The following is a 15,689-nucleotide window of genomic DNA, read 5'->3' as shown; positions in this document are numbered from 1 at the left end:
AAAGTGTTCATCTAGGTGTCAGGTATGATGCACACCTTTTACATTTTTGATACTTAACAAAATAAACTATTAAATCATATATAAATATTGTCATGTATTTTATTACTGCATGGGCTCATACACAAAATATACCATAATTTAAAGCTCTGTAGCATTTGAAGGGAATGATTTACAATCAAACAAACAACTGTAAAGTGTTCATCTAGGTGTCAGGTATGAGGCACACCTTTTAGATTTTTGATATTTATCAAAATAAACTATTAAATCATATGTAAATTAGATATTAATTTCACTGCAGAATGGGCCCATACACAAAATATACTATTATTTAAAGCTCAATATATATATATATATATATATATATATATATATATATATATATATATATATAATTTCATTAATAGGACATCTATTTTTTGAAGAAAACCATTCAATCCAGTACGGTTCATTTTGACCCCCTTTATGCATTCGTGAAGGTTTTTTTGGTTCATGCATTGTAGGGTTAAATATCAAAAATCTAAAAGGTGTGCGTCATACCTGACACCCAGATGAACACTGTACAGTTGGTTATATGACTGTAAGTCATTCCCTTCAAATGCTATTGAAGTTAGAAACGTGTTTAACAATGTCGTATGTAACTTTAGAGACGGTTCCTTAATTTCCGCATATCCGCGAATATCGAATGTCCAACGTCAAACCAACTTTATTCCAGTGGGTTAGTCATCGTGGCATGCCTAGACATGTCCGTACATTGAATACAATAGAAAGTCCCGGTCGAGGGGATTCAATAAAAGCACATGGCAACCAGACAGCTGCTTCATTTCAGAAATCAAACACCGAGCTGTGTACGTGAAAGAAAAAACGCTTGCTAAAGAAAATGCCTGTAAGTATCCACGTTTTTTTGTAAACATATGGTACTGACAGCGGCACCATCCAATACCCACGGCTGTATTTCACTGTATTAAACTACGACCAGTGTAGAATTGGTGTTTGTGAAACTTTTACTGTGGGTTCACATGGCGTCTTTAAGAAGAGATTTGTGGCCTGCTGCTCGTTTTCACATGTGCGCATTATGATAGACTTTTTTAATATCGTTATTTTGTTGATACTTTTAATAACTTTACCTTCCCTGCCAGTCCTACCAATAATTCTGGCAACGTTTGTAAAATGTAAACATGGGTAAATTAAATGATATTTAAAAATAATATGATCTAATTTTAGTAGTTTATCCATGTCATGTTAATACTAATTGAAATTACATTTCTGTCGTTTTGTTTTGGCTATACTTTCATTTATCTCTTCAATGCCACCCGTTTTTCAGATGTGACGTAATGAGCAGGTGAACAACGTTTTATAACGCTTGTACTATTCCTATGACGTTTAAGTTTAGCTTATTTTTTATATACACTTATTTTAACCTGTGCTGTTGCATATTTGTATATCATTTTGATTGAGAGCCTTTTTTTCATTACTGTCTGGTTTGGTGTGTGTGTAACAGTTGGCTAAAGACTTACTCCACCCAACTCTCGACTTTGAGAGGAGGCAACATAAGAAGAAGAGACTGGTACAGAATCCAAATTCTTACTTCATGGATGTGAAATGCACAGGTATACTGCACCTTAGAAACACCCCTACTTGGCATGGCATGGCATATGTCATGACTGAAATTAATTTCTTTATTCATTAAACATACTTACTACACAAGATTTGATTAGGCAACTCAAGGGACATTTAACAGGTATAGCAAAACATCAGGCAGATGAATAAATGTAAAAATGTAAATGTGCATCATATGTGACAAAACAAAACCTCTTAACCAAATGCCTAAGCCAAAGTAGGACTGGATGACTAACTGTAATAATGCTACAGATTATAAATACTGTCATACTGAGCAATAAGTGCAGAGTTCAGTAGTGGGCAATAAAGTTCTTAACAGTCACATTTTGTGGAGATTTCATCTGCTCACATCTTCTGAAACATTTCAAGTCAAGGTCAAGTTTATAAACACTCAAATTAAAAAAAAAAAAAAAAAAAAAAAAAGTCATGATGAACTGACCAAACAATGTTAGGTTTTCTTTGCTGTATCTGGAAAGAATACAAGGCTTGTGCTAATTTATTATATGTCTGCAGGTTGCTATAAAATCACAACAGTGTTCAGCCATGCCCAGACAGTGGTGTTGTGTGTTGGGTGTGCCACAGTGCTCTGCCAGCCCACAGGAGGAAAGGCCAGGTTAACCGAAGGTGAGTATGTCAGTTACACACCGTCATTTAAATGATCTTTCTATGTAAATTAAGCATTTTTAGATTACTTAAATTTGATGCTGTATTGCCATGCATGACCCCAAAACCCACTTGTGGTGCTATAGGAATTTAGCACAAACATAACATTCACTTTTTGTATTTCAACAGGTTGTTCTTTCAGAAGAAAGCACTGATGACAATTAAATTGGATCTTTTGAATAAAAAGAAATTGTTCTCTTTTCATTGATTGCAATGAGTGAAATGCCCCTACAGTGATTATTATGTGGAAGACTATTTCTACTGTATCACTTTTCTGAATAAAGTCTGAGCAGTGCATCTCTTAGTCCATTCTTTATTTAATCCCAACTGGCTATCACAAATAATTATAAATGCTAAAACATACTAATTATTAGGTTTTGAACACTTAATATTTAGGGGCTAACTCATTTAAAGCTGGCAAAAACTTCACAGCCCCGCAAAAAAACAGAATTAAATGTTTTATTTGAGAAAACGTTTCATTGGTACAGGTGAATTGTGAGGGGTGTTACCTTCATAGAAAGCATACAGCTACCCTTCTTCGGTATTGAGCTTTTTCCATGTGGGAGAGATGTGAAAAACAAATTAGTTACAAATAAGAGGGTTCATATAAAAGTGAACAGAATGGACACCCCTACCCACACATTCAAAAGGTACATGCAGAACTTTAGGTAGTACAATCAAAGAAAAGAAAGACTTACTAGGCAAATAAAGCAACATACTTATTATAAAATAGTTTTCCACCATGTTGGCCTGAACACACATCAGTAGTAATCCTCTGAGGTGTTTTACCAGGTCAGTACCTGCCCTTTACACTTCAACAGGTTTCAATAGAAGGGAAATCTCTGGGTTACTAAAGCACTTTAAGAGCCAGAGTTTTGATCCCAGCAAATTATGCCTTGATCACAGACTACCCAGTGAAAAGTCAAATTGGGGGTGCACTCACAGATTTAACAATTCTGTTATCAAATTTACACAGAAAAGGAGGTGCATTAATAGATGCACTGAATAGGAGTTTCACTGAGTCTGGCACTGTACTCCATGGCTTCTTGGACCCTCATCTTCTTCATATGCTTCTCCACTGTACTTCTTCCTCTGGGATTCATGGTCCACCTCACAGAGTTCCACCTCTTCCATATCATCAGTCAGCATGACCTCATCTCGCTTGGGAAGCAGTCGTTCCAGATGGGAAAACATGTTCTCTGGAAGCCAGTAATTCTCAGGGAACTCGACCTGGAGGGGAATACAGAACGTTACACAAAAAAATAAAATAATTCCTGGTCTAAGCACTCAAACGATCATGCAGACCCCAAAATGAAAACTTGAAATTACACACCGACAAGTGTTACAAACTCACCTCAAACTGAATGATGAGCAGTCCTTTGTCACATGGATCTCTGTACACAGGCATGCCCTCATTCTGAATACACTTTAAGTCACTGTGTTTTATTACTCGCCCTTGTAAGAAGAGGAATAATAATAATAATAATAATAATAATAATAATAATAAACAACAACAACAAATGTAAGTGATCAGATACAGATGGTTTATATCAGGCCTATAAACCAAAGTGGTATGCACCTGGAGGTGAGTTGATGATTAGGGTTCGGTTGTCTAGTGTGTTTATTGTTTTCTTGAACCCACAGAGGGCCTCAACTAGCTTTATCTGCATCTTCATAATTAGGTTGTTTTCCTGCCTCTGATATACAGGGTGGTCCTTTTGGTCCAGGACAATGATGACATCACCAGGTTCCAGGCCTGGTTCCTGATCACCCTCTCCATGGAATGTAATCTTTTGGCCATCTTTCATACCTGCAAATAAATAAATAAAAAGTGAATAGCTTTACAATAGTTTACTGTTTCAGCAATTAATCAAGGAACACAAGTGTACAGAATTTTAGAAACCCTAAGTGTCTCTGTAAACTAGTTAGTCTCTCTCATTAATCACTGGCACATATACCTTTGTCAATGTGGACCTCAAGAATCTTCTTTTTGCGCTCCACTTTGCGCCCATTGCAGTTCTTGCATCGGTCCTTGGCACTGAACCTCTCGCCTTGTCCCTGGCATTCAGAGCACATGCTCTGAATCTGCTGAATCATTCCTGGTCCAATTTGCTGCACCTGGATTTGAACTCCTCTGCCTTTGCAGTTTGAGCATTTCTCAAGAGCCCCCTTCTTTCCTCCATAACCTGGGGGACAATGAACATGGTATTACATTTGACACTCAAAATGTTTTAGCAAAAATGTCCAAGACATTTTGTTCTGCCTTAGTCATCTGAAAACTGTAATACACCACACACATTCTATTGTACTAAATAGCAATTCAAAAATAGTTCACCAGCAGAGACGCACTACATGTGGAGTACTATTACTTGCTAGTACCTGCATTACTTTTTGTCCATTTTTAATGTAGCATCTGCATTTGGCTATAGCTGCTCACTAACACTTGCTCAAACTGATTTTGTTTATCTTCAATGCAAATTCTAGCTTACCGTCACATTTCTCACAAATCACATTCTTCTGGAGACCAAGTTTCCTGGTTGAACCACTGTACATTTCTTCAAGTGTGACACTAAGTTGGTGGACCACATTCTTTCCTAATGTAAATAAAAGAGGGGAAATGAGCTAAATTGAAACAATTTAAACACTGCCACTAATGAGGTTAGTAGTAATGGTAATGCCATAACTAATTACTGCATATTTTAAAACACTCTGCAATAATTGGGCTCTCTTTCATTTAGCACAAATCTTACTGAATCATTAGCTTTGGGAGCATAATGCATTGCGAGAATAAGTTACCTTTCCTTTCTCTCTGTGTCCTTCCTCCACCACCAAAGAACATGTTGAAGATGTCCATCGGAGAGGAGAAATCTCCTCCACCCATGCCCCCTTCTTTGATGGCCTGTTCACCTCCTTGGTCATACAAGTCTCGCTTTTTAGGATCTGACAAGACTTCATAGGCTTGTGAAATGAGTTTGAACTGTAAGGCAAGATCAATACTATTACATTTATGGCAGATGCCCTTATACCAGAGCAACTTACATTTATCTCATTTATACAACTAAGCAGTTGAGGGTTAAGGGCTTGCTCAAGGGCCCAGCAGTGGCAGCTTGGTGGTGCTGTGACCTGAATTCATGACTTTCTGATCAAAACTCCAATGTCTTAACCACTGAGTTAATCACCATCAATACAGGGATCACAATTAGAAAGAAAAAGAAAAAAAAAAAAATCAGAACCGAGGTCCTCAAAGGACCAGACTGCATTCCCTGCTCAGGAATCCAATTCAGGCTGACTAGGTACCAGCACACAGCCTGAGCTGGTAGACCACGTTTTTGCCAGCAGGTCAATTTTAGACACTTCTTGTTGTTTTTTTAAGTAGGGCAGTTAGAAAGATTTATTGCTCTATAGGAAGCTGGAAAATAACTTGACAGCTGGCAAATATGTTCTACCAGTTTAGCCTGAGCTTTATCAGCTGATCAGACCATTATTATTGTCAGGCCAGCAAATTCACCTCAACGCTTGCATTTTAGAAAATATAGGTTAAACACAAACCGTTGAATAAAACTACTTTATTACATTTAGTAAGTAAGACAATTGTTGCATTACAGAAGTACGAGAGATTGTGTTAGGCTACTGCTGTATGTAGCTGTATGTTAGCTTAGCTTAGCTAACTGTAGAGCTCGAGGCAGTTCCAGAAAGTTCCACACGTTTCTGTCGCTGTCAGCTGCTTCAGGTGCCCCATGCTGATGAAAATAGACACAGACATCCAACATACCAACTTACTTTTTCGCCTTCGTTGGGATTTTTATCAGGGTGGTATTTCAGGGCCAGTTTTCGATATGCTTTCTTGATTTCATCCGGAGAGGATTTCGGATTCACTCCAAGTATATCGTAGTAGCCGGTCTCTCGCACCATTTTTGGCAAAGCTACAGAACAGGACCAGATATTAACCGGCTGTAGACATTGAGCTAGAGCATCAGCAAGATATCGGTTATGCGAACTAGGTACATGACACTATTCTGACTAGCAAACATGCACAGATAGGCAAGATTTAAAAAAAAAAAAAAAGAAAGAAAAAAGGAATTACGTAGATGATATGTTTATAGCTGAGCTGACTGTATCATAGGTAATGCTTTCCAATCTCAAAATGTTTCCTACACAGTCCATGTGCAAGTGATAATGCTAGATAAGAAGTATTAACGCCCTAAAGTATGCTGTTGTCATGATATTATCAGAATAAACCGACAAACTACTTACAATATTTGTTAATTCCTTATGAAATTGTCTTGCTCCCTGTGTTGTTACAGCTTGCCGGTTGGATGTGCTGTGACTGAATGAAGATGGCCGCTGCGCCTTTATATATAAGCGGAGGAGCTGCAGAACTTTCTGGAGCTTTGAGGAACAAGATATTTCTACAGCCTTCTTTTCAGTCCACAAACCCCGAGCTGGTGTTAGAGGGAGCTGGCGAGACTCCGTATGTATGTGTGTGTGTGTGTGTGTGTGTGTGTGTGTGTGTGTGTGTGTGTTTGCTCTACAATAACCTTACCCCTTGCGAAATAATGTTACAGTCATATATTTAGAAAAATAAAAGCAAATACCCCCGTTTAATTGAATTTAACTGGTAGCGTCTCAGTGTCAAAATAAACGATATTATTTACAGTTAGAAAAGTACAATATTGATATCTGTGGCCAACCTCACACATGCATATTTTGCTCTTAATTACTGATTAGTATTCATGTTTAAATCAGTTATTGATTGGTCAGATGTTGATTAATTTTCTATAACAGCACATCTTGGACAGTTCTGACTGCTAGGCAAATCACAGGTTTATCCTAATACACAATTACCTTATCATTACTATAGTAACAGCTAATTCACAGGCACTTCTGTGGCCGATGCACCACATAATCTAAAACTAATAAACAAATTTTTAAAAATGTTATTTAACAAGTAAAGGCTTATAATTACTGATGTGGTGAAGAGTTCTGTAATAAGGAGACCATAATGGGAGAGTCTTCAGGACAGCAGACTTTGTGCTTTCTGATTTCTCATTAACGTCAAGAGAGAAGAAAAGAGAGAGTCTGGTGAGGGAATGAAAGTGATGCCGGGAACTGACTTGTTGCACCTATGTTCCACAAGAGTAAATTTAACTATAAACAGATTAAAATGTATGATGTCATTCTGTAATAAATAAATTGTTAGCATTTGCAAATTGCTGTGGTATAAATGGAATAAAACACTTCAGTGCATACTGTAGGAAAATAATCAACTTCGGTGTAGTAACAGTAATCCCTCTTGGTGTCGGGCTGCAACAGGTGTCCCTGTCACTGAAACTATTCATTTAATTCATTTGAAAAGCACATTGCATTAACTTAAAAAAATGTGAGATGTGTGAAATGTGAGAGAGAAAATGTGAGTGTGGTGAGGAGATGACTCTTATAGCTGCTATAATGTAAGTGATAACAGGTACTTGTTTTGCAAACATTTCACAACATTAAATATATTTATTTACTGGTAAAAGGTATTGTTAATTGGAAAAATTTAATCATTGTCAAATAACTGTGGTTTAAAAGTAATAAAACATTTCAGTTGGTGTTGGGCCACATCACACACCCTGTTATTGATTATTTTCCTATAACAACACACTCCGTTATATTTAATAACTATATATGCATTAACATGTTTAACATTAACAAAATTAACATTTTATAGGCTTTATTAATCCTTTCAAAAATGACCGGGGCGCACAATGGCCTAGTGGTTAGCACGTTCGCGGCACATCTCCAGGGTTAGGGGTTCGATTCCTGCCACGGCCCTGTGTGTGTGGAGCTTGCATGTTCTCCCCATGCTATGGGGGTTTCCTCCAGGTACTCCAGTTTCCTCCCCCAGTCCAAAGACATGCATGGTAGGCTGATTGGCATGTCCAAAGTGTCCGTAGTGTATGAATGAATGTGTGAATATGTATGTGAGTGTGCCCTGTGATGGATTGGCACCCCGTCCAGGGTGTATCCTGTTTTGTGCCCCATGCTCCCTGGGATATACTCAAGGTTCCCTACAGCCCTGTAGGATAAACAGTATAGAAAATGGATGAATGGATGGAAAAATAACCTGATCTATATGCTATAAGTGCCAGCAGCTTCAGGTAATGTTCACATCAACCATCAGAATGTGGAAAAAATGTGATCTCAGTGATTTTGACTGTGGCATGATTTTTGGTGCCAGAAGGGTTGGTTTGGATATTTCTATAACTGCTGATCTCCTGGGATTTTCCACAAACAACAGCCTCTAGTACTCAGAATGGTACAATAAAAGAAAAAACATCCAATGAGCGGCAGTTCTGCAGACTTAAATGTCTTGTTGATGAGAGAGGTCAACAGAGAATGGCCAGACTGGTTCAAGCTGACAGAAAGGTTACAGTACTTCAGATAACCACTCTGTACAATTGTAGTGAGCAGAAAAGCATTTTGACTTTGAACATGTGGAACAATGAGGTGGATGGGCTACAACCGCAGAAAACTACATCAAGTTCCACTTCTGTCAGCCAAGAACGGAAAGTCGAGGCCGCAGTGGGCACAGGCTGACCAAACCTGGACAGATGAAGACTGGAAAAACGTAGCCTGGTCTGATCAATCTCGATTTCTGCTGAGGCACGGAGGCACACAGCTGGTTGGGTCAGAATTTGGCGCCAACTGCATGAATCTATGGGCCCAGCCTGCCTTGTGTCAACAGTCCAGGCTGATGGAGGTGGTGTGATGGTGTGGGGAATGTTTTCTTTGCACTCTTATATACTTGTTAATACCAATCAATCGTTGCTTGAATGCCACAGCCTATTTGAGTGTTGTTGCTGACCATGTGCCTCCCATCATGGTCACAATTTACCCATCTTCTAATGGTTACTTCCAACATGATAATGCACCATGTCACAAAGCAAAAGTTGTCTCAAACTGGTTTCTTGAACATGACAGTGAGTTAATTGTTCTTCAGTGGACTTCATAGTCACCAAATCTGAATCCAATAGAGTAGTCTCCTGTTGTTGTAGCCCATCCACCGCAAGGTTTGATGTGTTGTGCATTGTGAGATCTTTTCTGCTCACCATGATTGTAGAGTGCTTATTTGAGTTACTATAGACTTCCTGACAGCTCAAACCAGTCTGGTCATTCTCCTCTGATCTTCCTCATCAAAAAGGTGTTTCAGCCTGCTGATCCTCTGCTCACGGGATGTTTTTTGGTTTTCACACCATTCTGTGTAAACTCTAGAGACTGTTGTGTGTGAAATGCCAAGGAGAACAGAAATTTCTGAAACACTAAAACCAGTCCTTCTGACACCAACAATCATGCCAAACAACCTGAATCAAAATGAGTAGTGTAAATGAAAATAAAATAAAAAAGTTCCAGGCTCAGTGGTCCTCCATAAAACAGAAAGCAACATGCCAAACCTTTTCTGGAGGGAGACTAATTTAGAAGCATTTTAATGTTTCTTTCTGTGAAAAGATGTTTTGTACCACACAGGAATTAAGGTAAAATGTGTTATGTGTGCTCTGCATTTTAACAAAGCTGCAGGGACTTTGGCACTCATTAACTAAAGCCTGACATTGTGTGAGTCTACAATGCTTAGTTGATGTCATGTGATGCCCCAGTGCCCCAGCGCACTATTTCCTCTCACAGGTTAGTGTCCTCTCGGTTTATCAGCTCAGAGAAATCACCTCTGGGGCTCATGACAGACTCCAACAAAAAGGGAGAAGAACAGGCTACAGGTAATGAAGTAAGCCAGTAAGCCATCTTGGGTTGGTGCAACCATTATGGGTAATGCTAGGCAGATTTTAAGTATATATTTGTGGTCGAGTTACCATCACAATTTTAAATCAGTGTTGTTACAGTATATTGAATGTTTTTTTTTTCATTTAAGAAATAATATAACATCTAAAAGTTAATTGTGCCCTATTTTAGCACAGAAAAGTTGTGTGGAAGAGGTTTTAGCATGGGAAACTCTGGCTCCAGCCCAGTGCCTTTGGACCTCAGAGGCTAGTGGATCAGTGCAGCTGAGAATAGATGACCTCTGTCCACAGGAGCCAATCACTGTGCATCAGATGTTTATGAACTCAGTTCAGAAATATGCCAATTTGTTTGCCTTGGCAACTAAAAGAAAAGGCAAATGGGAAAAGATTACATTCTCTGACTATTACCAGTGCTGTCGGATGGCTGCTAAGAACTTTCTGAAGGTGATCTGTATGATAAAGTTTGAATTATACATTGATATTTTTAAACTGTTTGTGACTTTATGATCAACATCAGGTGAATTTGAATTTTGAATCCAGCTGATAATACAACTGGTGATTATTTCATGCATTCTTTAGTTAGGGCTGGAACGTTTCCACAGTGTGGCCATTTTGGGCTTCAATTCAGCAGAGTGGTTCTTTTCTGCCGTAGGAGCTGTTTTTGCAGGGTGAGAGACACAAATGCTCCTTAAAAATTACTTCATATAAATGTATGTATTTTTTTATTTATGATGTGCAATTCCATCAGGGGTATAATGACAGGGATCTATGCCACAAATTCTCCTGAAGCTTGTCATTATGTGGCAAGTAACTCAAGAGCAAATATTATTGTAGTGGAAAATCAAACTCAGCTGGATAAAATTTTGCAGGTAATATGATTATACTATCCTTTACACCTTGTAAGCCCATATAAACCTTTTACACTAATGCCTAATTTTATTCACAGATAAAAGATAAACTGCCACATTTGAAAGCCATTGTGCAATATTGTGGACCCTTGCTGGAGAAACTGTCCAATCTGTATTCAGTAAGTTAAAAGATAAAACCTTCATAAACTGTATGCATATGGTGATGATACCTGAAAGAAGTTACGAGTGTGTATTTTTGGCAGTGGGAGGAGTTCATGAGTCTGGGCCTGGAGATTACAGACAAAACCCTTGATGACATCATCAATAGTCAGAAAGCCAATCAATGTTGTGTGCTTATCTACACTTCAGGAACCACAGGCATGCCGAAGGGAGTGATGCTCAGCCATGACAATGTAGGTGTATATGAATTAAGGCTTCACTCAAAAGAGTAACCTAAGTGAAGTATTAATATTATGGATGGCTTGTGCTTCCTCCATATTTCATTAAAAATTACTTGATTATTTTCACAGTTATAACATTTATTATTTGTTGTCTAGCACAGATGTAAACTATGCATCTGTTTCATATTTACTACAGAGCAGGTATATCTGGTTTCCACATACATAAATTATCACAGAAACTTCTTTTCTCAAGTTCACGACTGAACTGCTACTTACTGAAAAATATGGACATAGCTAATGAAGTCGATTAATAAAATAAATTTTCAGAGCTCATGGCTATGGTATGTTGTGTTTACTAAATGCTGCTTGTGCCATTAGGTGAAGGAGTACATTTATGTCCCTGCAGAATCTTCCCCCAACTAATACAGGCATTTTTGTAGATTAACACAAATTTTGGCCATTAGACATTAAGCCCTGATTTACTATACAGTAATATATTACTGACTACTATCTAAAATCTTTATAGAGTTGGGGAAGGACATTTTTATTGTGCTCAGTAGTGAATTGTAAACTTGTCACATGTAAGAATTCTGAATGAATGCATGGAGGCTTCAGAGGTGAGAATATATCGAACCAAATTTACTGTAGTAATAAGAAGTCATGATTTTGAGAATATTTTTCATCATTTTGAGATACTTAGATATGTAATCATTTTATTTTGTCTTCAAATGGCAGAAATGGGTTTGTGCAAGTTTAATACCTGCCTTTTGGTCGTATTTAACATTGTTATACATATATACCACCCTGTATTTCGCACTTATAGGTAAAATATACCCCAAGGGAAACGCACAAAATGGACAAGCTGTGGTATTTTGCTAATTTGGAAAGACATAAATTAACTACTAAACTTGCATGGATGTTTTTTGAGGGTGTGAAATTTGCACTTGATGTTTTTACTTGTGCTATAATAAATCAAGGCCTCGGTTTAATCGTACTTACATGTATTCTTGTAGTTAAACAAGCATTTGTATTGTGGAATTTGGTAGATCACATGGACGTCTCACCACGCGAGCAGGGCTGGAGATGTGCAGCCTGCTGAGATAAAACAAGAATCCATAGTGAGCTACCTCCCCCTCAGCCATATTGCTGCTCAGATCTATGACCTGTGGACAGGGATTCAGTGGGGCGAGATGGTCTATTTTGCACAGCCTGATGCTTTGAAGGTACACAAAAACAGAATGCATTATATACATTATTAATACAAACTCAGCAAAAAAAGAAAGTCCCTTTTAACAGGAGACTTTATTTTAAAGATAATTTTGTAAAATACAAATAAGCTTTACAGCTTATAAGCTTTATTGGAAAGGGTTTAAACAATGTTTTTTTTATGCTTGTTCAATGAACCATAAACAATTATTGCACATGCACCTGTGGAACAGTTTGCAGGTGGTAGGCAATTAAGGTCACAGTTACAATAACTTAGGACACTAAAGAGACCTTTCTACTGACTCTGAAAAACACCAGAAGAAAGATGTCTAGGGTTCCTGCTCACCTGCGTGAACATGCCATAGACCTGCTGCAGGGAGGCATGAGGACTGCAGATGTGTCCAGAGCAATAACTGCAATGTCTGTAACGTAAGACGCCTAAGACAGTGCTACAGGGAGACATGAAGGACAGCTGATCCTCCTTGCAGTGGAAAATTACGTGTAACCCTGTGTCCACCCTGACGTGATGGAGAAGTTGCAAATGCCTTGGTGGAAGAGTGGAGTAATATCTCACAGCAAGAACTGACTAATCTGGTGCAGTCCATGAGGATGAGATGCACTGTAGTACTTAAAGCAGCTGGAGTCCACCATATACTGACTGTTAGTTTTGATATTGACCCCCCCCCCCCCTTTCTTTAGGGACTCATTCCATTTCTGTTCCTCAAATGTCCATGAAACTTGTTCAGTTGTTGAATCTTTTTATGCTAATACAAATATTTACATCTGTTAAGAAATTTGCTGGAATTGAAAGAAGTGAATGTGACAGGGCGTTTCTTTTTTGTTGTTTATAACATGCTACTAAACGTACCCTGGTTAAATGCAATGTGTTTTATACTCGTACTATGCAAGGTAACAGGAAAAGTAACATTAGCTCAGAAAACAAGAGTGTTTTCTGTTTATATGATGTGTTTCTATTCCAGGGCAGCTTGATCGAGACTTTGAAAGAGATCAACCCTTCATCCCATATGGGAGTCCCTCGTGTTTGGGAAAAAATAATGGAGAAAATAAAGGCAACAGTCTCACACTGTGCATATATAAAAAAGAAACTGCTGACCTGGGCCATGTCTGTTGGTATGGAGGCTAATCAAAGGTTCATAGTGAAATGATTACTCAACTTAGTGTGATTTTACACATCGAGTCGGTTGTATTGCAGTTACAAAATAAACAATTGTTTCTACAAATATGTTTTCATAACAGGGATGAGGAGAAGTCGGTTCTCTTCACCTTAGCAGATGTGCTGGTCCTGGAAAAACTTCGTGCCGATCTGGGTTTCTCTTGTTGTGAGAAGTTCTTCTCTGGTGCAGCTCCTCTCGGAAATGATACTGTCAAGTTCTTCCTTGGCCTCAACATTAGGTTATATGAGGCGTATGGCATGAGTGAAAGTAGTGGACCTCATTTTATGTCTGGTCCAAATGTTTACAAGCAGTCAAGGTGAGTTTTATTAGATAAACATGAATGATCCTTCCAGTATAGGTAATCGAATTTTACTAGATTTGACATTCAACACCAATAATTTTCTCTTTTCACTTGTAGTTGTGGCAAGGTGGTTCCTGGCTGCAGCTATAAATTAGTGAACATAGATTCTGATGGTATTGGGGAGGTGTGCTTTTGGGGTCGGAATGTCTTTATGGGGTATCTCAACATGGAGGACAAAACCAAGGAAACCTTGGATGAGGATGGCTGGCTGCATTCTGGAGACTTGGGCAAAACAGATGAAGATGATTTCCTTTACATTGCTGGAAGGATAAAAGGTATTCAGGTCATTATTTAATAACTAACTAAAGGCATATTTTCACTTTTATATGTTGGATATTCTATAGTTGTATGTTATGGCTATAATTTTCATGTTGAACAATGTAAAAGTGCATGCATTTCTGTTTAGAGTTGATAATAACTGCTGGTGGAGAGAATGTCCCTCCACTTCCTATAGAGGATGCTGTGAAAAAGGAGCTGCCTATAATCAGTAATGCCATGCTAATTGGGGACAAGAGGAAGTTTCTCTCAATGTTGCTCACACTTAAGGTAATGAGGAATTTTACTTTGAAATCTTAAGTACCTGTACACCAATTTATCCCAGTTCAGAAAAAACTGGACCATCTATTTGAAGTTAATAACTGAAGATTTCAATTATTTGCCTCCCAATCAGTGCGTCACCAGTGCTGAAACCATGGAGCCCACCGATGACCTTAGCTATGACACTGTGGAATACTTTCAGCAACGTGGCATCCAGGCAACAAAGGTTTCCGATGTAATTGGACGGAAAGATCAAGTAGTGAACCAGGTCATTCAGGAGGGCATTGACCGGGTCAATGCGAAGGCCAGCTCCAATGCCCAGCATATTCAGAAATGGACAATTATAGGGAAAGACTTCTCAGTCTGTGGAGGAGAGCTAGGCGAGTACCACCTTCAAACTGGGATTAATTGGTTCGTTGAATTCAGCAGCACATTTAACTATATATATATAATAATATATATATATATATATATATATATATAATATATATATTATATATATATTATATATATTATATATATATAATATAATATATATATATATATATATATATATATATATATATATATATAATATAATATATATATATATATATATATATATATATATATATATATATATATATATATATATATATATATATATTATATATATATATATATATATATAACATAATTTGTCATTTTTAGGCCCAACAATGAAACTGCGACGACCGTTTGTCCTGAAGATGTACCACAACGAAATAGAAAATTTCTACAGAGAATGAAAAAATAACTACAGCGAACCAGACTAGAATAGGGGTGTCAGTAGGATTCAACCTCACTGATCACACCCAATTCAGTTAGTTCATCAGCTACTTACCAAGGACATTCTAAGCTGAATTTGGTCTGTTACAAAGGGGAAAACACAAATGTCTGCACATATCTACATTACACCTGTGACCGGAGTCTGACACACAGAATCTAGAAAATGTATTTAAAATCAATCTAGTCAAACAGTCTTCCTTAATGAAACCTTATCTTTTAGAGTCAGTTGATATTTGTTAGAGATCATTAAATTATTTGGAAGAATAATGCTCTAATCCAGACTTTCTCAAGCTTTTGTAACT

General features: G+C 37.7%; 3 protein-coding genes across 5 annotated transcripts; 2 read left to right on the top strand and 1 right to left on the bottom strand.

The window, feature by feature from the left end:
• Nucleotides 1-3: 3 nt before the first annotated feature.
• rps27l (ribosomal protein S27 like) lies at nt 4-2,577 on the top strand. 3 transcript variants are annotated; one of them, XM_053641186.1, is made up of 5 exons: nt 615-883; nt 1,322-1,339; nt 1,499-1,607; nt 2,131-2,241; nt 2,410-2,577. In XM_053641186.1, the coding sequence occupies exons 3-5, from the start codon at nt 1,589-1,591 to the stop codon at nt 2,433-2,435; spliced, it is 156 nt and encodes a 51-aa protein (XP_053497161.1). In that variant the 5' UTR covers nt 615-883; nt 1,322-1,339; nt 1,499-1,588; the 3' UTR covers nt 2,436-2,577. The 3 variants fall into 3 exon arrangements, with proteins under 3 accessions (XP_053497162.1, XP_053497161.1, XP_053497160.1); XM_053641187.1 differs by lacking the exons at nt 615-883; nt 1,322-1,339 and adding an exon at nt 4-22; XM_053641185.1 differs by lacking the exon at nt 1,322-1,339 and having other exon boundaries at nt 632-883.
• A 17-nt stretch (nt 2,578-2,594) lies between these two features.
• On the bottom strand, nt 2,595-6,628 carry dnaja (DnaJ heat shock protein family (Hsp40) member A). The gene is made up of 8 exons (XM_053641176.1): nt 6,535-6,628; nt 6,061-6,203; nt 5,077-5,257; nt 4,770-4,874; nt 4,239-4,466; nt 3,860-4,090; nt 3,635-3,735; nt 2,595-3,510 (listed from the first exon to the last, which is right to left on the bottom strand). Exons 2-8 carry the CDS (start codon nt 6,190-6,192, stop codon nt 3,295-3,297), a joined length of 1,194 nt encoding a protein of 397 aa, XP_053497151.1. The 5' UTR covers nt 6,193-6,203; nt 6,535-6,628; the 3' UTR covers nt 2,595-3,294.
• Nucleotides 6,629-9,640: 3,012 nt separating this feature from the next.
• On the top strand, nt 9,641-15,347 carry acsbg1 (acyl-CoA synthetase bubblegum family member 1). The gene is made up of 13 exons (XM_053641657.1): nt 9,641-10,031; nt 10,225-10,496; nt 10,632-10,720; nt 10,801-10,921; nt 10,999-11,079; nt 11,164-11,313; nt 12,348-12,524; nt 13,488-13,657; nt 13,765-13,998; nt 14,101-14,318; nt 14,450-14,589; nt 14,714-14,960; nt 15,271-15,347. The coding sequence occupies exons 1-13, from the start codon at nt 9,896-9,898 to the stop codon at nt 15,345-15,347; spliced, it is 2,112 nt and encodes a 703-aa protein (XP_053497632.1). The 5' UTR covers nt 9,641-9,895.
• Nucleotides 15,348-15,689: the final 342 nt, after the last annotated feature.

The sequence above is a fragment of the Ictalurus furcatus genome, chromosome 14, assembly GCF_023375685.1.
Source record: "Ictalurus furcatus strain D&B chromosome 14, Billie_1.0, whole genome shotgun sequence".
Taxonomy (NCBI): domain Eukaryota; kingdom Metazoa; phylum Chordata; class Actinopteri; order Siluriformes; family Ictaluridae; genus Ictalurus; species Ictalurus furcatus.
Note: the sequence above shows the minus strand (reverse complement) of the source record. Positions and strands in the feature narration are given on the sequence as shown.